This window comes from Megalops cyprinoides, chromosome 10 (genome assembly GCF_013368585.1).
Source record: "Megalops cyprinoides isolate fMegCyp1 chromosome 10, fMegCyp1.pri, whole genome shotgun sequence".
Lineage (NCBI taxonomy): Eukaryota > Metazoa > Chordata > Actinopteri > Elopiformes > Megalopidae > Megalops > Megalops cyprinoides.
The window spans coordinates 31,594,572-31,620,315 of record NC_050592.1 but is presented as its reverse complement, the minus strand read 5'-3'; the positions used below and the strand labels follow the sequence as shown (position 1 = coordinate 31,620,315).

The 25,744-nt window shown below is 51.9% G+C and overlaps 1 protein-coding gene across 3 annotated transcripts in view; it reads right to left on the bottom strand.

The window, feature by feature from the left end:
- LOC118784006 (vacuolar protein sorting-associated protein 13B-like) overlaps window positions 1–25,744 on the bottom strand; it is a 281,109-nt gene that overhangs the window by 222,714 nt on the left and 32,651 nt on the right. For all 3 annotated transcript variants that reach the window (XM_036537972.1, XM_036537973.1, XM_036537971.1), the window contains exons 4-15: window positions 23,641–23,808; window positions 23,056–23,237; window positions 22,438–22,612; window positions 17,703–17,980; window positions 15,452–15,547; window positions 13,286–13,408; window positions 12,969–13,106; window positions 11,184–11,271; window positions 8,190–8,384; window positions 6,017–6,186; window positions 5,106–5,300; window positions 1,558–1,682 (exon numbers count right to left, since the gene is read on the bottom strand). In XM_036537972.1, coding sequence (XP_036393865.1) covers window positions 1,558–1,682; window positions 5,106–5,300; window positions 6,017–6,186; window positions 8,190–8,384; window positions 11,184–11,271; window positions 12,969–13,106; window positions 13,286–13,408; window positions 15,452–15,547; window positions 17,703–17,980; window positions 22,438–22,612; window positions 23,056–23,237; window positions 23,641–23,808 — 1,933 coding nt within the window. The remainder of the gene's footprint in view (window positions 1–1,557; window positions 1,683–5,105; window positions 5,301–6,016; window positions 6,187–8,189; window positions 8,385–11,183; window positions 11,272–12,968; window positions 13,107–13,285; window positions 13,409–15,451; window positions 15,548–17,702; window positions 17,981–22,437; window positions 22,613–23,055; window positions 23,238–23,640; window positions 23,809–25,744) is intronic.

Genomic DNA, 25,744 nt, shown 5'->3' with positions numbered 1-25,744 from the left:
GCCTTCTTATTAGGAGCAGAGGTCGGGGGAACGGAGGGCCAGGCGCTTGGGGGTGCTCCTCCTCACCCCCATGTGCACATGAGTCCCGAGAAGCCAAAACCATATGCAGCCTTGACATGTTTAAATCCAAACTAATGGAGCACAATCGATTTCCATGCAAGCGTTTTATTGCGGTGCTTAGAGGCAGGCACGTACATCGCAAGCTGCGTGCGTGTGTGTGTGTGTGTGCACACATGTGTGCGTGTGTGTTTATGAATGTCTGCACATGTACATAGGCACGCTTAAGAGTGTATGTGTGTGTGTGTGTGTGTGTGTGTGCGTGTGTGTTTGTATGCATGCATGCTGGTGTCTGAGCCCATTTGGGTATGTATGCCTGTGAAATGGTACATGTGTAGGTGTGTATACGGTGTGTGTGGATCCCCTGGAGTGGTGTATGCATATATGTGTGTATGTGTGCATACACAGTGTGTCACGGCCTGGAGTGGTGTGTGTGTGTGTGTGTGTGTGTATGTGTGTATACAGCGTGTGTGATGGCCAGGACTGGTATGCGTGTGTGTGTGTGTGTGTGTGTGTGATGGCCTGGACTGGTATGCGTGTGTGTATGTGTGTTTGTGTGTATGTGTGTGTGATGGCCTGGAGTGGTATGCGTGTGTGTATGTGTGTGTTTGTGTTTGTGTGTGTGTGTGTGTGTGTGTGTGTGTGTGTGATGGCCTGGAGTGGTATGCGTGTCTGGCGAGGGCTCCCAGATGTTGCCTGAAGGACACCCAGTTGGACAGAGATGCACTTTCATCTCCAAGGCTCACCCTGGTGTTTGTGTTTACCCCCCCTCACGCCACCAGCCTTCACATTAGCGCCGCTCTCGTGGGGAGATTCCAAATGATTCATCTGCTCTGTCTCGAGGGGGGCGAGGGGAAAAAACACAAAGCCAAATGTTTTGCATTTCGCCAGATTTGCGCAGCTATGTGAGAAGCTGTCGGCCGCTCCCCGATGACTCCCTTTTTCTGTTTTTCCCCGACCGCCGTGACTCCATGCTCATCCATCACATCGCGCCCGACGCGCCGTGCCCACAAGAAAGCCTTGCTCCTGCTGCTCGCTCACGCCGCCCTCTCGCACAGCCCTCCGCCCCGGGCCGCTGTCCCAGAATGCACTTCCCCGGCCGCGGCCGCGTCATTCGGGTTCCGCCCCCACCGCCGGCGGGTGAGGGTGACGTGACTGACCGCGCCGCCTCCCACCGCTAGGGGGAGGGCTCCCTGACATTTTGCGTCCACGGGTTGGCCGCATGTCGGGCCTGTCTCGTTCAGCTGACCTTAAACACTAAAGCACAGCTGGTGAGAGAGGCAACCATCTGAAGATCTGCTCCTGACATCTGCTAATGAGGCTGAAGCTACTGAAGCAGCATCTCCAGACTCAGAGGCAGGGCTATTCTGTGCTATGGCCACAAAAGGGAGGGACTGAGTGGTGCAGAGGCTGTGTGTAAATGTATAACCGTATGTACAGTAGCACTGTGTAAGTTCTGTACACGTTCAGGGCCCTTCGACGGAGGAGGGCAGCGCTTACCAGTATGCAGGGAGCCGGAGCAGTTTGCCGTACAGTGCAGTGCTGAAGGAGGGGATGATGGGAATGAGCGGGAGGAAGGAGCCGTCGCTCTCCATGCAGGTCAAACCAGCCTGGAAGCCAAACACCTGGAGAAGACCAGAGGAGAGGAGAGAGGAGAGGGAAAAGAGGAGGGAGAGAGGGGAGATAGAGGAAAGAGGAGAGAGAGGAGAGGAAGAAGGGGGTCAAAAGCAGAGTGAGAACCCTGAATTACTCCAGCTTCCGCCAAAATACACAAGCGAAACATGTCAGCTCTCATTGTGTGGAGCCGCGGCTGCAGAGCGAGCGCTCGCCAGCGCATCGGCCCGGATCGGCGTCTCGTCTCCGCTAAACGCTCCTGACGCGGCTGTCTCCGGCAGCCCTGGCCCCGGCTCAGCCGCTACAGGCTACGCAGCGATCGGAGCAGCGGCCCCACGTGTCACTTCGTATCAGCAGCCTCCCCCGAAAACCAAAACAACCAGTCAACAAGCGGCTCGGGGGGTCACATCAGCCTACCGAGCGCTGCCTTACTCAAAACACCCTGCTGAATTCGGGGGTCTGAACACAGTCCATGCGCCCAGAGCAGATAATACAACGTGTGCAATTAAGGCGGTTTTCAATGCGGTGACGTCCAGCCAGTTGATATGTGCAAGGGCGCTACAGGCCAGTCAATCAAAACACAGTATCCGTTCCTGACCGCATTCTTTTTAATTACAGCCGAGTTACCCGCGCTCCTGTTACACCCGCGGCGGACGCATGTTTACACACGCCTGCAGTAATGCTGAACATAGGGGCGTGGGATATCTTTAATATGTGGCGTAACACGAGGGCCAGCTCCAGCTGCGATAACAACAACTGCGTCCGCAGCCGCCAAGAGACTCAGGGAAGTGCATCGGGAACTTGAGTGTGCGTGACGAATGCTACGGGCTCCCCCCCGCTTCTCTGTGCCAGGTCTACGCCCCTCGTTTGCGAGGACGCTTCCTGGCACGCATGCAAAAGAACTCCGCAAACGTCCGTGCACATGCGCTAACAAGCACAAGAGGCTTGCAGCAATGCACTGTGGGAGACTGCCCGCATTGGCGGCCCTCGACCACGAGGCTGAAACCCGTCCAGAGAGGTGGCCTCTCGCTCGGTCCGGGAACGGCACATGCCGAGAGCAGCCGTTAAAGCAAACAGGATGGGTCTGCGTCCGATAAACCGGGCACAGCTTCATGCAATTAGGCCTGCCTGCGCACTGCTGTTCCAGGCTGCCGGAGACGGAGCTCTGACAGCTGTTACGAGCTTGGGGGGGGGTGCGTGGCTTGCCACGTTCCGCTCTCCTTTCCGCGTAGACGGAGAGGGGGGGGCGCTTCAGCGTGCCTCCCGTGTGGGACCCTGGGCCTGCTGTCAGGGGAGGCCTTGTGACTATGAAATGTGCCTGACTCAGCAGGACGGTGTCATGTGGCCATACGCAGTCACCAAGAGCCTGCAGGTCAACAGATGACTCTGGAGTGCGTCAAGAGTCACGTGTCACATACAAATCACTTTTAAATGACAAAACGAGACCTACGGGGAAGCATCTGGCTGGACAAACTCAGCATGTGTAGATTTCCCTTGTAAGAGCCATTGACTCAGTTGTGGCCACATATACAACTTCCCCCGGGGTTCAGGTTGAAATACATATTGAGGTTTGCCGAAAAGCCTCCACTTCTTAAAGCTTCCTTAAATGTACATGTGCAATGACAGCAGTAGACGTAATCTACTAGTCCCTCAGCGAAAAAAGCCCCAGGTGCCCTTTAAGGACCACTGCAGCCTTTCTGACCCACTGCATGCTGGGGATTTAGCTTGCTGTCTGTTTGTTTAGCTACAGTCTCAACAGGGAACCGACTCTCCTGAAGCCAACCCCCCCAACCAAAAAGTCTCTAATCTTTATTTGCTTCCGTGTCACCTCTGCGTCACACACCACGCGGGTCCCTGGAGGGGCGGGGCGATAGCCGTGACCGGGGCTGAATGGAGCTCTCTGCCTGACCCCGCCGGCTGAACATTAACCCCGGCCTGACCCGCTGATAACCGCTGTCAGACCGCCTGGCAAACATCCCAGCCTTAGAAAAACACAGCAGGGCCCTCCATCACAGGGGCACTCTCCCCGCGGATTAGCGTAGCGGTTAAGCATTCGCGAACTAGGCTGGGTGAGGGGTGGGGGGGGGGGCTTTTTGAGGACTCCCAGAAAGGCCTCCTCCAATGGCATCCCCCTTCGGAGCAAGCCGAGCCGAAAGAACAGCCCGTCCTCCGAACACCCCAAGCATCAGGACGCGTCCGACATTCCTCTGGGCTAACGTGGCAGACTGAATTTTGAGCATTCGGAACCCACAGCCAGAAAGAAATGTTTTCCCTTTAAGAATAAAAAAAAAACAAAAAAAAAACGGTCATGGCTCCATTAAAACAGCAAATATCAAATAGCAATATCAAAGCAAGCGAAGTTGATCCGTCTTCTAACGACAAATAAAAGGGACAAACAGCGTCTCTCGGGTCAAGAATGCGAGCGCGAGGAGCAGCATGATACCATTTAAGTGTAAACACCTGTCTGGAGCAGCGTGCGCTCTGTACGCAACACCATTCTCCCTTTACACAAGCACGCGGGGCTTCTCCAGCGCTGCAGAGGGCCGCCGCTTCATACAATAACATCGCTTCAAGCGCTCTAATGACACTTCATTACAAACAAACGCCGGGCCGAGCACTCGCCCTCCACAAACATGCCAGCTAATCATCTCTTTCCATAAGAGAGAAATATTCCGTTTCACCTCCATTAATCACGCCAGCGGTTTGAGTTGCTATTCAATTATGGTACACAAGATCAAAATAACGCGGGGCTGGACTCGGGGATTTCGGAGTGTTTTGTTTGAGATGAGTGGGGAGGGTTGAGAGGGTCCGTACGAGCAGGACGGGTTATGTGAGGACCCTGATTATTTTACTGTATCTCTGTGTCACATATCAGCAGAGCTTCTATGGGTTTTTCCACTGCTGCTCCTGCTTAGACAGCTATTGGCCGGGACAGGGCACTTCAGTGTGAGTGCTTCATATGGAACGATTCCTGTCAGTACAGAACAGGGCGGAATTACTTTACTGTGGAAAATGTACTTTATTTTATCAGAAAAATCTGTGGGTAACGGTGGTGCTGCAGGATGGTCTCTCACCTTGAGGAAGAAGGTTAACTGTTTAAGTGTGTGTGTGTGTGTGTGTGTGTGTGTGTGTGTGTGTGTGTGTGTGTATGCAGTCGGCCGGTGCCTCACCTTGAGGTAGCTGTGTGTGTGTGTGTGTGTGTGTGTGTGTGTGTGTGTGCGTGTGTGTGCGCGTGTGTGTGCGCGTGTGTGTGTGTGCGTGCGTGCATGTGTGTGCGTGTGTGTGTGTGCGCGTGTGTGTGTATGCAGTCGGCCGGTCCCTCACCTTGAGGTAGCTGTGTGTGTGTGTGCGTGTGTGTGTATGCAGACGGCCGGTCCCTCACCTTGAGGTAGCTGTGTGTGTGTGTGCGTGTATGCAGACGGCCGGTCCCTCACCTTGAGGTAGCAGTGGGCGTAGCAGTGGTGCAGCAGGTTGTCGGAGGGCTGGCTCAGGCTGCTGACGGTGCTGACCAGCTCGGGGGCGTACATGGGGACGGAGTGCTCCAGGTTCACCTTGTCCACCTGGACGCGCACGGCCGGCAGCGGCCTGACGGGCTGGAAGACGGGCGCGCTCACCGCAGCGGCAGAGCCCTGCGGCACAAGCACACACACACCGCAGCGCTGCAGCATTCTGACTGCACAGCCTTACCTGTCCACACTCTGCAGTCAGTGCTCAAAAGCTCACTTAAACAACCTTGTAAGGGTTCAGACTGCTGGCGCTTTTCACCATATGTCTAGTTTTCAGGGTGGTTCAGGGCCAGAGATGCCACGGATTGGCCAGCTGCTGAATCTTGCGCCGTGCAGTTTTTTGCGTATCTATGGAGATGAGGTGGGTGGTCATTGGCCAGCGCAGAGGCTACTGTTACTGGCGTTGTGGTCATGCAATGTTACATCATGCATTTCAAAGACCTGTAGGCTTTACAGTACCTTTTCAATTATAGCGACTGAGTCACCTCATGTGGGTTCTCATCCGTTTCACATAATGACTTTAATCAAACTACAAGGATCTGCGGTAGATCAGGAACCAGCAGAGCGCTGGATCGCTCTAGGATTGGAGCGGCTGTTCAGTGATTCAGGATACCTTGGGCCTTTGAAAAATTATCAGCAATTTAGCTGTCATCCGACGTGCATATCAAATTCAAGTTTTTTGGAAAAAGCCGGTTCCAAGAAAAAGCGTTTGGGTGGCTGTGCCGAGCGCATACCGAGCAAATGGCCTCGCCTTCCCGGGGCCGATCGGCAGAGCCAGCCAGACGCTTTCCCTGCGTTTACCCCGGTGAGTGCGCAGCTGCAGTGCTCCCCGGCAGTACCTTCTGTCCCAGGATGACGGGGAGCAGGCAGTCCAGCAGGTTGAACTCGGCCATGGAGACGGTGACGGAGACCTTCAGCAGGGTGACGCAGGTGAGGCGCGTGGGGATGAACTCCTCCAGGGCGGCCACCTCTTCCGGACCGGGCGGGGCGCGGCCGTCCTCCACCACATCTGCCACGGACAAGCACGCGCAGTGAGCCACGGCCCCCGTCCCGTTAAAGGCGGCCTCGTTCCGCCGTCCCGGGCGGGAGTTCAGGTGCGTGGGAGGAGGGGGGTGAGCTGGACTCCATCCCCGCTCCTAGGTGGGCTTTAAACCTGATCTCACCGCCTCCTCGCGGCTCTGGCAGCGGCCCTCTGGCAGGGCCTCCGATCGCACGGCAGAGCGGTTCCGCCCGCTCCTGCTTCGGATCCGTCCGCGGGACGGGCGCATAAATCGCGTGCCGCGGCGATGCGTGTCAGCAGCGTCCCAGACTACACGGGCTTTTTATGTTCACTGCGCGCTCACCGCGGCAGATGCAACTGTGAAATTCCTCTCATCTAAAATATTGTTCTTGAGTCACACACAGACCCAAAAAAAACAGCCAAAAAAACAAGCGAAAACAAGCGCACTGTAAGTAATTTGCTATTTGGAACACAGACGCACTAAATAGGGCAAGATCTTATAAAACCTGGAGCGCCCGGCCAATTTGGCGCAGGTTTGTTTTGGACAGCGGCTCTTCCTGAACTCTGCAGCAGGGTGTGGGGGGGGAGATCGCGGTCCCCCCGCCCTCGACCTCTCGGCTCTCGCGGCAACCGCACAAGCGAGCCACCCGCCCGCAACGCCGCCGCAGCCATCGCTCAAATTGCTCGCAGGCGCTACACGTGCACAGGGGCAGGGGGGGGCGCACCCGCCTCCCGCTGGACGGCTGGACCGCGGGCCCCCCCCCGACCCTGCGCCACTTGTTCACCTTCATCCCGAGCTGGAACGCACCGCTACATAACAACAGAAACAGCAGACGGGGGCCTTTGAAGGTCTCTAATTACTCTATTTTTTGCAGATGCTGAAATAATTGAAAGCAACGGATGTTATGGTTTTGCAAAATTCGGACCCGTCGCAAAAAAAAAATTTCCGTCAGCACATTTTGCGAGCAGCTTTCCAAACATCCCCATCCCGGGGCTAATCAAACGCCAGGGTGAGCCAACTACCTAAAAAAGTACCTGCCCTCGCCTCAGAGGCGAAGCCTAACATGCTCTTCTGATTTGCCATAAGCCTTCTGGAGTGACAGCCGTGCCGCTAATTCATCAGTTTACTTCTGATACCCGCAGTGACCGGTGAGAGATGCTACGCACACCCCCCCCCTCAATCCCAGAATCCTGGAGTTCGTCACTGTCTCTCGGGGCTGCCAAACGTGTGGTTCAGACGGTTCGGCATTTTCCATCTGATTGGAGGAGAGCGAGGACACACAGGCACACGCTCGCTTGGGGCTGGTCCAATCTACCCGAAGGGACTCTTCTTCACTTACATTTTCTGACGCCCCAGAATTCCTCCGTTAAGCTCCTGGGATGAAAGGATGTGTCACAGAGAATAAGGCGAGACGTCGGTTATGGAAAAGAAAAAAAAAGAGCCAGACGGAGAAAGGGAGCATGGCCACCTCTGCGTCACGCGGGCGCGCCAAGATCGCTCGCGGCTGTGGACGTCGCATGGCACTAGAACACCGCAACTGTTAGTTAGTCTCTGGTCAGAGAACTTGGGAGGTTCATGCTCAGGGCATTCTGAAGCAGTGCGACATTCCAAAAAACATTCTGTCTGACTGAAGCATATGTATTACATTCACTTTACAAGATATACAGCCTGCTTTATAGTGGCTGCATTGTCCAAATGCAGAAAAGTAACACACTTATGGTGACAGCATAACTTGTGGGCACACAGTGAATTTGAGGTCACAGTGAGGGTCTGTGTGTTTCTAGGGACACAGTGAGTGGCTGTGAGTTTCTGAGGACGCAGCGAGTGAGTTTGCTTGTGTGAATGCAGCAAACGAGTGTGTGTTTGTGGGGATGCAGCAAGCACGTGTGGGGGAACAGCGTGTGTGGGCACAGCGTGTGTGGGCGGAACCAGTGAGTTATTGCGGGAATGCGGCGAGTGAGTGTGCGTTTGTGACTGCTTGTGGGGACACAGTGATAGCTCTCAGTTTTACCTGGCTGAGGTCTGCAGTAGGGCTCGTACTCGTGGTCCAGGGCGCAGGCCACCATTTTCAGGATGCGGTGCACGGCGCCGCTGTGGAGCCGGATGTCCAGCGGCCCCACCACCAGCCTCTTCACCGAGGTCTCCTGCACCGGGACGGCCACCTCCTCCTTACTCACCGCCGAGAAGTCCTGCTGCCCTACACAGTCTGGGGCAGAGCAGCACAGACGTTCACAACTGACAAAGCGCACTCAGCACTAATTCATACAGACCCTAAGCACTGACCCAATACACCGACACTCAGCTCTGACTCAATACAGACACTTAGTACTGACTCAATACAAATACTCAATACTGACTCAAATATGAGCAACACAAACAATCAGCACAGACCCACAGATGAACAGTACAGACAGTGACAGCACTGATGCAAAGACTGGCAGTACGGACACGCAGAGAAGAACGCCCCAAGCAGCACTGACAGCACAGACAAGCACATGTTCAGACAGCACAGGTGCGCAGCACAGGTACACAGAGTCTAAGAGATAAAACAAGCTCAACGCAGGCACTGGCTCTGAATCACAATCTCTAGACACACAATCTAAATACACCACAGGAAACCCATAGTAGATGAGAGCAACCATTTTGAATTTTTTTTTTTTACTGCCTTCATTTATGAAGTCAGTGAGCGTCGCTGTGAGACCTCAGTGCAAGGCCCGGGTTCTCATATTCAGCAGGTATGCGCTTTCATACGCCAGAACCCAACAGGTTGTTTGATTTATTGCTGTTTGACTCTGTCGCCTAGAGAGACATCTGTAGGTTTACAGCTGAACTGCAGAGTGGAAACAGCGGTGGCGAAAAGGCTCTCGGCCCGGGCGCTGATGAATATTCCAAATGTCCATTCTTTCGCACAGCTGTCTCTTCATTCAACGCCGCCGAAACCAAATTTGCTTTAAACCCACGGCTCTCCGTAATAAAACTAGATAAATTAAAAACGGAGGGGGGGATGGTAAACTCTCCTTATTCCCATTACATACATTCCACTACATGGAACATATTCCAGGGTTCACAGAGGCGGGCTGGAATTCCATTTTTCGGAGCACGGAGGATTCAAATTCCTATTTGATTTTGGAGATTAAAAGTGCACCGGGCAATGTCACTTCCTCTTCCCATTTTCGCCCGGCATTCGCCGAGATGGATTAGGCCTAATATTAAACATATGGCAGCGGTTAAACCAGATGAGGGACTGAAGGATTGAAATTAGCTGGGATTTAAAGAATTAGAAGTATCCCCCTTTTCGCACTCTCCCCTCGCCTCTCGCATTGCTTTGACGTGAAGTCAGGCCCGGCCGGCGCGAAGCCGCGAGTTCACGTTACGTTTACCTAAAGTTTATCTCAGTCCTGTGGCAACGGCGGCTAATTTGTTTGGTTGACACGGGATAGTCTCGCCGCTGGAGGTTAAGACCGACCGGGGGGCATTCCGATCGCAGGGGGCGTAATCCGGCGCTCCTGGAAGAGGCCCGCGAGAGAGAGCCGGCGAGTTATCCAAGCGTCAAAAAATTAGCCTGACAGCTGAGGCTGACAGTATCGGTGTTTTTTTTAATTTAGATGTTTATCTGGGGGTTGACGGGAGGCAAGAGCCGATCGCCCGGTCGGGAGGCGGGGCGGGGCGGAGGGGGTTGGGGGAGAGAGAAAGGGAGCGCCGGGTGGAAGTGCGGCAAAGCGGGGGCTTCTCATTAGCCAGATATGCGGCTTTGCAGGATTCACGGCGTAGAGGGGTGGGGGGATTCCTGGGCCGCGGAGGAAAAGAATGAGCCTCTCTTCTTGTTCCGTTCAGGTAGCGTCACTCCTGCAAATCAACAGGTGTGAAGAGAGTGACAGTGATGGCTTCTAATCAGCCCAGAGCATATTCTCCTTATTTCAAAAAGCTAGTGCGCATATCGGCCGTGTTAGCCAAAGATAACCAAATAGCTGGCTGAAATCTAAGAAAACAAACCACTCTGCCAGGAAACTGCTATCACTTCGGCCTGTATTTACATGACCCCTGGCTGCAAGCGGCCGTTGTATACGTTTGCCATCGTTTTCTGCTGAAACATGTACTTATATGCTGTGTTCCTTTCCTAATCCTATGTGACTGCATGGACAACCAGCCAAACAGATGCACAGAGGAATCATGAATCTGTCTAGATCAGTGCAGTGTATAATGAATAAATACAGTGACTGACAAATTAAATTCATTATAATTCTGTAGCGCAGTGTTAAAAAGTAGGAAAGACAGTGAGCACAAGGCCTCAAAAGCACAAAGCTCACAGGGTTCAAGCCTGAAAAGTACTGTACCATCCAAAACTGCCACAGACACAGCATAATCTAACGTAAGCATTTTGAGAAAATGTTAAAACGTGCTTTGGACGGCTTCATTATTACTTTATCATCCACTGAATCAAACATAATGCGTTGCCACGGCGCTCATGATCTCATCAACAGAGATTAGTCATTCTGATTTTGATTCTTCAGATAATCAGACAAGAGTGTGTTTTTCAGTGGAGGGGGAAAACCGGACAGCTGAAGCAAATGTTCGCTTATATCCACCTGACTTCACACCAGAGACCCGGAGACAAGGGCCAAATAAAACAGGGGGGCTCTTTTCATCTTTTAATTGGGAGCTTCGGCCCCTTAGCCGGAAACCCGACAGAATAAACATTCCTGAAGCGAAAACCCCAAACCGGCACCGCCGCCCTGAGAGAGTGACACCTGACGAGCACGGAGCGTACTCACTTTCCCAACAACCCCAGGACAAGAAAAGAGACCGAGACAAGTGTATCAACACGCAGGGGGAAAGAAAGTCAAATATGTGACAGCTCCCGCCTCCAGGTATGTTTAAGGTACGCGTGAGGACAGCGAAGGGTCAAGGACCAGGTGGCTGTGCCCTGAAACGAGAGCTCTTTGTCTGCAGCATTTGAAAGGGAGAGAGAGCCCAAACGCAAACACGAGGGGGAGTGAGACAATACCTTTGCCACTGTTGTTCTCCATTGTGTAAAGGTAATCCATGTAGAAAGCTCCGAAGCGCTGCATGCCGGCTATCTCTGTGTAGGTCTCCTGTGGGAGAAACAGGCAAACAGACAGGGGGTTTGCTTACAGGCCGGGAGCCCGGGTCAAGATTACACATGGCCCCCTCTGAGAGCGGGGGGGGGGGGGGAGCACCATGGTCCGTGTTTACGCTCCCACTCAGAGGGGAGCTTATCACCAAAGAGGGTACAAGGTTATCTCCCCTGGCCCTTCTGCAGGTAGGTAATGCCACTTCAATTACAGATCAAACAAAGGGACAGCCCGAAACATCCCCCCCCAAAGCCATCTATTGTTTTTATCAGGTGGAAGTGAGTTAATGAGTAATATTTATTAGACCAGCAAGGCAAAGAGATTGAAATCTGGGCAAGAGGAAAGAGTTAAGTCGATCCCGGGTCACTTTTTTTTTTGACTGTTTTATGGACAGCTACTTAAGGTGTCACACATGTAACGACCAAGTTTCACAAAGACTGTATCCTTGATTTCTGGCACCCCACAGCTGATCCCCGCCCCAGTATATTGGCACATGATCAGCTACAGTATCTCATCTGTTTGCACTAACACCATCTGCATGAATGTTCCACAGTCTTATCAGTCCTAAAATACTCATTAGCATGTGTAGCTGACAAGGGCCCAGATAAAGACTGCATTCCCTTACAGTATGGGCGAGGCTATGTGACACATTTCATTTCAACAGCATTAATTCTATCTCAGTGTGTCTGTCAGCCCATCCCACTGTTCTCATAGTGGGTATAGAGGTCTACGACAGACCTGAGATGTAGTTATCAATACGGACTGAGGCTTAAACATAGTGGGTGTGTTCCTGCATTATCACTGACCCGATGAAGCATTTCATCACATGATAGCTTAGCAGATGCTCTTATACAGAGCAACTTACATGGCTGTCAATTTTTATGTGTTACCCATTTGTGCAGCTGAATATTTACTGAAGCAATTCGAGTTAAGTACCTTGCCCAAGGGTACAACAGCAGTGGCCCGTCTGGGAGTCGAAACGACCTTTGGCTCACGAGCCCTGCTCCTTACCGCTACACCCAAACTGCTGAAACTCCCAAAGTCATTCTGCAGACGCAAACACTCTCTGAGAAAGAATGCGGTCTTCTCCACTTCTGAGCCTGTGCTGAGAGGTGACAGCCGAGCGAGGGCTCATGGGAGTGAAATGGAGACGATGATGGTCTCTGACGGCACTAGACCCACCGAGCCTGCGCCGGTTGGCCTGGGTTGCCACACCAAGCTTTATCTGGCCCGGTGTGTGAACAGGTGTCTGAGGGCGCTGTTCTGCAGCACTACCCCCCAAAGGCCCTGATAAGGCAGTGGGCGGATCTAGGAATCTCTCCTGCTATCTGCTCAAATGACTGGACACTTCCTTCACCCAATAAAGTGGGAGAGGATGCTGGAGATGACCGCCCGTCAATGACTAACTAAACGGCCCATTAGCATTAGTGGGTGACTCCCGTTAAGGCTATCCAGCTGATAAGCAGGAGGAAGTCCACAGAGATGGATGACAGGTACAACAGCAGCTATCTAAGTCAACCTGGACAAAGGCCTCTGGGTAAGCCCATAAATAACAAATATATCATAAATAAATGAAACATCATTTGGTCCATGCTACTGGTCAGGCCTAATGTTTTGAGGAATGGGAGAATAGTGAGGGACAGAGAGGGGTGTGCGGGGAGGGTGTAGGTGACCGTTCAGAGGCGGGTCCGCCGGACCTTGTGGTGGTTGGCGTCCAGGATGAACTCTGCTCGGACGCCATTGTTCTCCGGGCTGCGGTAGTCGAACAGGGAGTTGGTCAGGTAGGTCATCCCCTTGCTGCTGAGGGTCTCGCCACAGCTGAAGAACACAGCATCCTATGACGCACAGAGGAGGAGGAGAGGGGGCGTGACGTCCAACAGCTTCAGAATGTTTCCCTCGGAACATTAACTCAATTTCCCACAATGCAACTGCTCCATCACATCTCCGCTTTTCTCTAAAACCCGCCAAACCTGCCGGCGACTCCTTCCTCGTACAAAAAGGCCCAGCACCCTACCTCCTCGCATCTGTTCATGTTCTCCTCAAAGTCCTTCACTCCCATGATCCCTTTCAGGCAGAGTGCCCGGCAGCCGACGAAGCCGATCTGACAGTTGAAGAAGGGCTCTCCCATCATGAGCACCTGCAGGGGAGAGGGGGGGTGGGGATTAATGCAGCCTTAGAGAAGGCCTTTAGATGGGCGGAGAGCCCAGAGCTCAGACGGCTCTATGATCCCATCCCTGACACCCGCTGCGCGGGCTGATCTGCGGAGCAGGCCTCAGTCAGGAAACTGGCTGCTGAAGCGGTAATGATGAGGGGGAAAAGGACACATTCTCACAGGTGTGCTGGACCCAGGACCCCTTCCAGCAGCATCAGACATCACCTGGCCCCCAACCAGCCTCTACATCCATGTTATTCACAGACTAGACACAGACTTCACAAACTTACATAAAAGAATATATAAAATAATATATAAAAACCAATATGCCGATACTTTCACCTTTGTATCGATTACTGCTTCCCCACTCATGTTCTGTTTGATTCTAGTTAGTCATTCTTGTGTCCTATTTCAGCGCATTAACATTTCAGTATAGTCTGACGATAACTTCAAATATATACATGCTTGTTTGAGGGAATCAACAGTTCACTATTAGGTCAGGCAACAGCTATATCAATACCTAACCAAACCATGTGAGAATATGCACACCACCACTGTCTTTAACAGTTCTGTGTGTTTCTAGCTGCAAACTAATCTATACACAAATACCAGATTTACTCAGCACATCCATTAAATGCAACCATTGTCAGGTCAGGTCATTGACATGGTCAGGAAAAACAAACTAATTTCAATATAATAAAATACAACGCGAGAAGAATAACATGGGCGTATGTGGACCTTTGTGTGTAGCTATTGTAATGGAACATAGCCACAAGCAAGTAATTAACATCTGTTGGACTCTAGGCAGTTGCTGTACGCAGCAACAGAGCGTTTGACTGTATCCATTTACCTCTGGTAGTTTGTATATTTACATAACAAAAATCTGTCTTTCCATTTCAATTATTTTTCATTGCTGTTTAGATTAGCAACAGCAGCTTACTTCTGCCAAAGGAATCTTGCCGCAGAGAGATGTGGTGGTGGACAAGATGAGCTATGTTTCTCAAACCTGTTGTTTTTTTCCTTTTCATTTAAATACATTCCTGGAAGGTCAATAAGACTTGACTGTGTTTTGCTAGAGGATCCCGCATCTGTAAGATTGTAATGTATCCAGCTATGCTACATTAAAATTAACAACTATTTTGGATTGAAAGTTTTTTTTTTGTTGCATTACTCACATTGCATGCACTGTTTAAAATCCCCAGTAAAAGCGTTTCGGCGTTTTCATGGGCTTGTAACACCCCTGGATGAGGTGCAGCTGAAGCGTGGCTAGCATAAACACAGTTTAACTTGGGTGATAAAACCTGCTATCTGTTCTGGTGTTGATGAAGGGCTTTACCACCAATTAGAGACGACGAAAAGCGCTAGCATCTGGCAGAAAACCTGGGCACCCCTGCGCTTCGCCATGGAGGGCGGCGTGACCACGAGGTGCAGGCCCCCTTGGTAGCAGCCGCTGCGCTTTACCAGACGGCTAACCAGAGAGCAGCCCAATAAAACCGGCGTGCTTCACCACACGGTAATTACGGGCTCTGGTTTTCCTGCCCCACCACCGATCCCCCCTCTGCCTTCGCGGGTCCCTCCTCCTGGTGTGTTTTCGATTGCAGGCTCCCTTCCAGCGGCATAAATTAGGAAGCCGTTTGGAAGCCATTCTGGATTCTCACATCTGCTGAAATGCTTGGGAACCATCCTCCGACCAGGTAATCAGTATCCCAGAGAACATGGTATAAAAATATTTGTATGCCGGCGGGAAAAACGGAGATAATCAGAGCAGGCCTGGACCGAAAAACGCCCTCGCATTCACGCCGCGGACAGCTTAGCGATTTTGGACGAGGCCTGAGAACACACTTAGCGGGAATTAGAGCTCCTTTCCAAGAGAGTATTTCTCTGCATGCTGAAGAAATAAAGTGATAATAAAAAAAGAATAATCAATGGAGACAGATACTTGAACAGGCGGGCCAGGGGGATGGGGGGAGAGACAGGGTCTGTTTTAGCGATACTCGGCATGTCCTGTCGGCAGTTGGCGGTTCCTACCTCTATGGTGATTCCCTCCTGCACCAGGCAAAGCACCTCTCTGGACTTCACCTTCTGGGGGCTGTAGTAGCTGCTCTCTGCTTGCGTCTCGGTCAGCTGTTCAGAGATCAGGTCACACACACCTTACAACGTAGCACAGTGCATCACGGGGACGGTCACATACACCTTACAACACATTACAGCACATAGTGGGGACAAAACCAAACATCACATCCTGAAACATAAACCATATGCATCCTTTCTGCAGCCTCTTCAACAAAGATGTCATCAGCAGCCACCTAAATCTCTCAGAAAACATTAACCAGTTAAGATGAGGATGAAAAATCTTGCTAGTACACCCTCAGGGAAAGTTTCTATGTTTCTTAAGATTTGGGAAACCTATAAAGGTCTCGTTTCCTTGTGTGTGGTACCTGAATGCTGGGAGAGCAAGCAGTCCACTCCAGCAGGAGATTAAGTTAAGTTACAATCCGGAGGAGACAATCGAACAGGTCAGTGAAGCCACACTGTTGCTGTGTGAGGTCATTTATGGCCTGGTAGGCCAGGAGGCCTTTGGGGGCCAAGGAGGGCTGTCTCCACATAAGAGGTAAGGCGAGGAGCTTAGACAGACGAGCAGAGAGATAATGGCGGGACTCAGGTTCCAGGGCGAGAGTGTGGACCTACCAATTGGCCCCGTTTTTTTTTTTTTAACACAGGAAGCAGGTGCAGGGGAGAAGCAGCTGGGCCTTGTTACCGGCGTGATGGAGAAGCCTCCCTCTCGCAGGCCGGCGGGCCTGGTTCAATCACGCGTGGGGAACGCCGCGAACGCTCCCCGCAGCCCCGCAGAGCGGGAGGGAGGGGGGCGCAGGCGATCACTTTCACCGCCGCACCGGGCCCCCTTTTGAAGGCAGGCCCATCAGACGTCCGACCGCAACTGATGCGTTATCCAGAGCCAACATGGCCGCCCCCGCTCTGATGGCGGCGCTCGTGACTGAAGCCCTTCCTAAAACAACACCGAAGGCGAGTAACGAGCCCTTTCTCAGGAAAGCCGGGGCTGGAGCTACCGCTGTTACTTCTGTTTCATCTGTTCCGAGCCATTCCAAACCTCTTAGCAAACACTGACTAACAGAGTGGAACGTGGCACCTCCAACAGCACAAAACTTGCTCCACAGCCAGGGATGGCAGATCTCCTTTTCAACATACTCATTAAAATGCAAAGCCATTAACAAATAATCTCATCCTTGGAAAGCTCAGAGACAGAGGTTCACACATGATGCGATACGCAGACAGTTGATTTAATCGTGTGCGGAACAAAGAAACGCTTTTTTCCCTCCCCTTTTTTCCACCCAATCTACTGTATGTGCCTGCGTTTGTCATTCGGTAAATTGCCAATTATTTCAGATTTAGTCATTTTTTTATGATTTAAGGAGGTAAGCATCATGTTCCGAAATACCTCTATCTCTCATTTCATAGCCGCGTCCAAGGCGAGTTCACACGGTGACTGTTCAAAGTGGAATTCCACAAACCGAATACTTCAGCAAAATGCGAGCGATGAAAAAGAAAAAAAAACCCTGATCCTCCAGCTGTCTGCAATTATACCAGAGGAAAGGCAATTAATTGATTAAAAGAATTCAAACACTACAAGAACAATTTTAAACATTATTAGAAAAATGCCTGGTTCCTTCTGGCGTGATCTTAGCTCTGCGCTGTTAATGCGGAAATTTGACCCGAGAGGTTTTTGACCAAGAAAGAAGCTCAGACGCATTCTGAATATTCCAGGCGGGTGAGCGGCAGGATCGTTCCACATGTGTGTTCCCGAGCACTCCCCTGTACCATTCATAACGTGACCCGAGACACAAGTGAGAGTGCGCGCCACCTCGTCTTCCACACGCACAAAAGCCATTTAGCATTGCTGATTAAGCCTTTATCGGACTGAATCTGACAGCATATTCAGATATATGAATGCTATACTACAAATATTATACATATGTATGTGTGCGTGTGTTTGTGTATTACATATAATATAAAGATCGATAATGATAGACATAAATGTAAAACGTAATGTAAAGCAGCTTCAGAAAATACACTTAAGAAAAGAACACTAAAACAATAGATTTATATCTAGACAAAAAATGGACATTTCCTCCACTGCCTAAACAATAACAATAATCACAGAAAAGAATAAAGGCAAACAGGGTAGACAGGCATAACTTTAAAATGATGATGATGATTATCATTATTATTATTATCACTGTGCAGCCGCGGGCAGCTTTACCTTGAATGTGACGGAGGCCTTGGTGCAGTAGAAGCCGATGGAGACCACCGGGTCCTTGGGAGTGTGCTGCTGTGGGCTCCGAGGCCGACCCCCCTCCTCCGCCTCCTGGTAGTAGCCTTCCTCGGCCTCCTCCTCCTCCCCCGTGCTGACGATGGCGGGCACAAACGACCAGGCCCAGGACACCCAGCCCTGCTCGTCCCCCTCCCCACTCTGCAGGTACAGCTCGGGGTTCGGGTACTGCCCCGCCAACGCCTTCGCCTCCCCCTCACCCTCCATACCTGTGAGCAGAACGCACCTTAGACACGCCCCATCACCCCGCTCCCGCAACTGGGACACAATGTGAGCCCCATTCAAAATAACATCAGCATATCAACAAGGAGGGAAATATAACGGTCATCCTAAAATCCTCTTGTTTTTATTGGATTCAGTGAGGGATTCATTACACGGAGTCAAGCGCTCATTTAATAACCTTTATGAATTTAGCAATTTGTCATCAAAAAAATGAAAGATTCATAATAAAGAAAACAAAGACATAATTATATAATCATGTGGTTTAAGGGTGGGGACAGCTTGTTCAACTGAATTCAGGTTTAAATTTCTGTGAGTGGGACGTCCCAGTGGCTGCTAGAAAAGGGACTCTGTAAGTCCCTCTGGATAAGAGTGTCAGCTAAATGACAATAATATAGTGTCACGCTGGAACACACTGGTGAGTCAGACAGTCCACTCTCTGGAAAGAGGCATGGCCACAGCCTAGAAGGCGGGATCTGAGCCCTCTGTGATGGGCCCGCGCCCTCTTCCTCGCCCGCCTGAGTGCCCGGTCACCCAGAGACCCAGATCGGAGGGGCGCTGGGGGCAGGCGGAGGAGGACGCTGAGGCAAGCCAAGCAGCCCCCGAGAGTCACCCCGGCGTATCCCCCCTGACCCCCGAACCTGTGTCTGTTTCCACGTGCGCCGGGGGAGAGGGGAAGCTGATGTCAATACGCAAGAATGTGTAATCCCATTCCACACAGCCCGGTGTCTCTCCGAGTGAAAACAACACTGTCCGTGAGGTCACCGCCCAGGAATCCCGCAGGCTTAACCGGCAAAATTATGACATGTTTTAATTAAATCTTTCACTCGCAGAACTGGCAGTTGGAAATCCTGCGCGATGGTTTTTCTTTTTCAATGCCTACGTTTTTGAGGTGTCAGGTCTACAGATTAATCCCCTTCACTTCCAGAGCGGCCTGACGAGTAATAGGTTTGAATTTGTGAAGAAACAAAAATAAATCATAATGAAACTTGCGCTGATCAAAACTGGGCGGTGGCAGCGGCAGCTTTGAAGCGCTAATCCTGGCAGAAACAGCACTCTCAGGCTCGGCTTCTCTTTGACCATCCAGGTGTGAAATTTTCATCTCATTCCCATCTGCGCAGTCAGAACCTTCACACAGCTATGATGGGGTAACAGGCTGGAGCAGTGGAGGAAAGCTCCTGCTCTTACTCCCAGCCCGCTCCGCTTCCTCCTGCACTCTCACCTTGTCAGAGGCACACAGGTGGTGCCGGCATCAGGCAGTGCCTGGGCAGGCCAGCAGATGTCCCCCCGTCTTTACAATGTGAGGCAGGGGCTTCTGGGTAGCTGATCCCTGGCCAAGTCTCTCCCACAGGCAGCTTATCTGCTCCACTCACAGCCTCTTCATCAGTGTAATACACACACTCACCCCCACACACAGACATGCAGGCACATGCAGGCACATACAGACACACAGATACACATACACACACACACACACACACACACACACACACATACACACATACACACACATACACACATACACACACACACACACACACACACACACACACACACACACACATACACACACACACACACACACACACACACACACACACACACGCTCACCCCTGCACACAGACACACGCACACACACACAGTCTGGGCCCTTTCTTTTCACACTTTGTACGGACTGATCATTTCACACTTTGTACGGACTGATCAGACAGTCTCCTCAAGTAACACTGACAGGCCTTGATTTTAAACGCATGGGACATACAAACACACGCTCAGTGTTTCCCAATAGCTTACACTCTCTCTTCCTCCATTCAGAGGCCTTTAACTCTTTAACCTCACCCCAATGGCAGACAGATTTCATTATTCCCCAATAAAAAAGCTCAGTCAATGAGGCCAACACGTGATCAGGTTAATCCATTGATTTGTTGCTTAGGCAGAGAGACCATAGCAAATATTCTGCAATCCTCCGGTAAAACGGATAACTGCCGTATGCTTCTACCAGCTGTGGGACCAACGTGGAACCAACCGTGGATCTGTTTCTAAGACCATGTGCCAGATGACTGTTCAGACATCGTTCACCGAAACGTGGACATCACAAATCTCTGATCAGTCGTCAGGGCCCACCACACAGGTCATCTTAGGATACCGCTGTCCTAATCACAGAAAAAACACCCGCGTCCGTTCATTTCCGTGTGAATATTAAATAAATAAAGGATTATTAAATCCAGGTTCTCTGCAACTCCACTGCGTCGGGCCCGCGTGGGTTTTTGGACGCAGGTAAACCCTGGCCTTTAGGGGCGATGTGTGACCATCGCTTTAATCTGATAGGCCCCCGAGGGCCGAAGGAGGCCTATCGTCACAAGTCTCCCTTTCAAAGCAAACACAGAGATGCTGTCAGTCTGGTGCACCTCCGACACCCTCTCAAACGAGCTCCGCTTCTGCTCTTAATTCTCCTCTTTCCTCCAAGAACCTCGGGAGCTTTTTTTCTGTGACCGCCCCAGTTTCCCTGGGGAGCATCGGTCGCCCAGATTTCACTGCAGTCCGGTTATAGACCAACCAAATGGTTTAATACGCGGTGCACGTGTGCCTGGTGTGGTGTGCGCTCCATGTGTTTGGGAAAGAAAACATTTGTTTAGAGATGAAGAGGCATTTACAAGCATGTGCGCACATAGTCTCAGACAAGCATACACACACATACGCACACGCACACGGCACACACACCCCTCTCTCTCCCACATACAAACACACACACACACAAACCCGCTCACACGCACATGCACAAGACCTCCAGACTGCTTCCAGCTCGTTCAATTGAAAACGCAAACATCTTGCACATGGAAAATTAATATTCCATTTGAAGAGGCCTGTCAGTAGAACAGCGTGCAATTAAAAGTCACGGCCTATTAATATGGCATGCCCCGAGTGAATACAGGCTACATCCATAACTCACCGCTCACTCGTAAGCCTGTGCGATTCTGTTACAGCCGTGTCAGTTACTGGGCCACTGACTGAAGGGGAGAGACACATGCAGCCACGGGAGGAGAACCGCATACTAGCAAATGAGAAATCCCGCGCTTCACCCAGCTGCCATTCTAAAATAAGCCCAAAAACCAGGTAAAAGCTATGTGCGCCTTCAACACGCTTGGACAGCTATACTCCACAGCAGCCAAATGTCAAAGACAACGTGCTACAAACAGCAATACGCAGGGTTGCCCTATACGTCTGAACACACAAAGTGGTTTTGTTCATTCATTGGGCCTGACATGTGGTGTAAATCAGTTGCTTAAATCTCCAGGAAAGATGTACAGTGATCCCCTGCGAGTGAATCATACTTCTCCCCGCCCCCTCTCTCTCGCCCTCCCCCTCTCTATCTCTCCTGCTGGTGTAACAGGATCTTGACCGCTCCACTTCCAAGAGCTAGTCCCCTCTTGTATATTTTTGTGATAGGATACTAATTCACTCTCCGAGTCCCCGCATAGCAGTAGCATGACACCGAATGTGCGCATCTGGCGGCAGGACGGGGAGTGCAGCCGGTGCCAAGGCGCACTGCAGCCCCAGAGCCCTCCGGAGCCCCAGAGCCCTCCGGAGCCCCGCTCACGCTGCCCACATTCCCCCCCCCCCTCCATAAATTTAACCCCGCACTGCGGGGGCCCTTTCACCGCACAGCCGCGGCGGCTCAGTCTGCTCTCGCCAGGGTCTGCGGGGGAGAGGGCTGGGGGCGGGGAGCGAGGGAGGACTGTTTGGGTTTCAGTAGTACGGGCTCGTAATTTCCCTCTTAGGCAGGGAGGTAAATCTTATCCAGCGCACAGGGCCGACACTGGCTTTCAGTTGTCCTTTCACAGGAGAAGGGCTGGCGCTTGTTTTTTTGGGGGGTTGATATGATGTTTTGATGTTTTGTTGTTTTGTCCCGCCCCCACGGGCATCGCAGACAGAAGGGACCGCGCAGGACATTGGTGACACCTGTATTAGGTTCCGCATCCTCACTCTGTTGGTGGAGGAAACATGGAGAGCCTGGCACCCTCACCTGGCAAAAAGTTCTCAGTTTGCAAACCTGTGCTGACCAATCAAGATTCAACGAGAACAGCAGCAATAAACCCAACAGTGAAATGAAACCCAAAACTTTCGCTGAATTTGGGGGGCCCTTCCAAAAGGCATGTTGTATTCACGTCCAATGAGTTCTGGTAGGATTAGACTGTGATAATTGAGATAAAGAATGTGTTCTGGTAGTCCTTACCTAAAAACTGCCCTGGCCGGAGTCTGTGGGATAGCGTGGGTGGGTGGCGCTGAGCATGGTGAGAGAGAGGGAGAGGCCAAACCCCTCCGAAAAGCCAATTGCGAAACAGTGCACAAACCGCACTTAACAAATAAAATAATCCCTCCCTGAAACCGTGACAAAACACAAACCCATCCACAGTGGCCATATCCGCACGGTCCACGGCCCACTCACTGGTGATGTTGGCCGCAGTCTCCCTGGCATGGCCACCGGGGTCCTCGCCCTCGCCCTCCTTGTGGCCGCCAATCTCGCCGTAGTACAAGGCCACGCCCAGCTCCATGATGCGGATGAACATGGGCAGCTGCTGGTCAGTGAGGGACAGCTTCAGGCTCTCCACCATCGTCTGGATCTGCATGGAGACACATGACAACCACCCCCTTACTACACAGTAGCAACTGAGAAAGATCATTCATGTGTACACTCAATACCTACTGCATCCCATTAAGGCTGTAAACTAAGGCTGTGTACTAACATACTAACCCATCAGTACAGCATCTCAAAGCAACTGCGTTCAGAAGCCAAACCAAACTGAAGCAAACAGGGTCATTTCGAGGAAGCTGAGCCATCGAATGAGGGTCAGATCATAAACAGCGGTTGGTGGAGACCAAAAACCCTTGGCAAGGAACATGTGCAAAATATTAAAACAGCGGAGGAAGAAATTAAATTATTAACGCTGCTGTGCCCCAATCCTGTCTTTATTGCCTCCCTGCTAAACAGTCGTGTGCCTAGCAACGCCACGCCCGGGTCCGGGACGCTGCCCCGCCGGCCGAGAGGCGATGCCTGGGCCCTCACCTTGATGACGGCCGGGATCTTGGAGTTGATGTTGTCGTAGGTGAAGTGCAGACGCGTGCGGAAGGAGCACTTGTAGAGCAGCGGGTCCTGGTAGAACTCGATCTTCCCGCTGGCGTTGCGCTTGTCCAGGCAGACGGTGCAGTCGGAGAAGTTGATGACCTTCCTCAGGACCAGATCGGGAGCTGGGAGAGAGGCGAGGGCAGCGCGTTACCATGGGAAGGAGGAGGGAGGCGGCCCGGGCTCCCGCGGTAAAGCCCAATTATCCCTGACTCCGCTTCAAGCACAGGGAGCCAGAGAGGATGACATACTGCAGAGCTGCTAGTTTTAAACACTGCCACGATTTTTTTCTGGGGGGGGGGGGGGGGGGGGGCGTTGTACAAGGTACTTGCAGACTCTGGACCAACAGGTAACAAGCCTCTCGATCAAATGGCTAATTAGCATCTGGCAGATTTTGTTTGACTGGGTTATGAATGAAAACCACTTACCCTTGCAGCTCCCAGGGAGCACCTGTACTGTGGGCTGAGCTGTGATTGGCCGGTTTCAGGGCCCATGCATGGGGGCCGGACGCAGGTGCGGGCAGCTCACCTGCTATGTCCATGAAGGCACGGTCCCAGAACTCGTCCACCGTGTAGCACTCGGCCGAGGTGATGTTGACGGACAGCACAATGTCGTCCTCCACGTACTTGAGGATCAGGTTGTTGACCACAATGTTGACATTGTTGACCACGCGGCGGATCAGGCTCTGCACGTACCCTAGGGAGGCACACAGGGAGCACAGAGAGGGGTAAGGGGGGTGAGACTGAGGCATGAGGCGTGGGGGCACAGCGTGGAGTAACCGTGTGTCCGCGTGTCGACGAGCTGGCCAGACGGACAGAGTCCTCTTTCCAGAGGCCACATTCCCCGAAAGCCTACCCCGGGGGCCGCTGACCCCTCCGGTCCACGCGGGCTCGTAAAGAAGCCTTGGCCCTGACATGTTGTTCTTCGCCGCGCCGCATCCCGCGGACATGAACTGTGAAACGAGCTAAATATCCGTAAGAAAACATCTCTGCTCCTTGTGCCGGCCCCCGGCCCAGCGCCGCAAATCTTGGGCGGATTTATGGACCTCGGAAGGGCTCTCCTCTTCCCTCAGATGTGGGGTCCGGTTTGAGCCGAGGTATGTGCGGGCCGGCCTCAGCCGCGCTGTGGCCTCCGGGCGCGGCCTCAGGAATGGCTGTGGGAGCGGAGCCACCGCGGCGGCCGCTCCTCCCCTGCCTCTAACACGCTAATCGCTCTATCCCTTTATTTACGTTACGCAGGCCCCGCTTCAACAGCAGAGGCTTCCCAGCCAGACTGGGCCCGCTGTGCAGCATCGTAAACAGGCCTGAAAAGGCACACTGAACTCATACTACCTGTGGCATTTTCTACTGGCATGATGGCTTTGGGCTCGTTAAATAGACTGCCTTACTTCAGACAGAAATTGTGGATATATTATAAAGTCAAGTAAAAATAGGTAAAAATGTATTTCACCATGAGCATGCTGCACCCTCACATTCAAGTACATGTAAAATATATATTACTTCATTAGCTATCCTATGCTCAGGTATTCATCTCACTAATCCACCTGGCACAAACTAATGAGATGTGGCACAGAGGAGCCTGTGCCAGCGTGGAAACACAGCCATTGTTAATTGCACATACGCGAATGTGTGTGCGTGTGTGTGTGTGTGTGTGTGTGTGTGTGTGTGTGTGTGTGTGCGCGCGCGTGTGTGCAAGCGGGTGTGCATGCATATATGCGTATGCCTGTGTGTGTGTGTGCGTGTGCATGTGAGCGGGTGTGCATGCGTATGCCTGTGTGTGTGTGTGTGTGTGTGTGTGTGTGTGTGTGTGTGTGTGTGTGTGTGCGTGCGCGCGCGTGTGTGCAAGCGGGCGTGCATGCATATATGCGTATGCCTGTGTGTGTGTGTGCGTGTGCATGTGAGCGGGTGTGCATGCGTATGCCTGTGTGTGTGTGTGTGTGTAGGCCTGTGCATGCGTGCGTGCGAGTGTATGCATATGCGTGAGTGTGCGTGCATGCGTGCAGTTGTGTGCGAGTGTGTGTGCGTGTGGATTGAGTTTCCACAGGGCTGAGGGGAGCGATCCTGCAGCGTTAGCAGTCTGTACTAACGGAGCACCAACGCAGAGAAACAGAAGCTCGCGAGGAAAAACATACATGGAAAGGTCATTACTCAACAAAGTAAGAAAGAACTTAAAATATTACAGACAGGGGACTTTCAACCATAAAATATGAAAATATACAGCAATAAATCCTCTTAACCACGGGACCAATGGCATTATTCATTCCTCCCATGTACTGTTAAACGCAGTCACTCAGAGTTAAACATATAAAACTTTAATGCTTTTTCCTTATTTTCCAAGCTAAATGTTTGCCTTCCTGCATCTACATGCCTCACCGAGAGCATGACAGAAATTATAATCAAGGCAGCCTCGCGCGGCATCGTTAGCAGGGACGGAGAGCGGCATGTGTACCGGGAGTAATTTAGCTGTTTGACTGTTCTGACAGTGCTCTCTGCCCCCGTGATGAATTGAAGCACTTCCCCTGACATGATTCAGCTAAACTGGATCGTGAAAGGTGACCTCAGGAAAAATAACGGAGCCAAGGGCCGGGAGTCACGCGGCTGGGTAAGGTAGAGCAGGAAATCCACGCACTTAG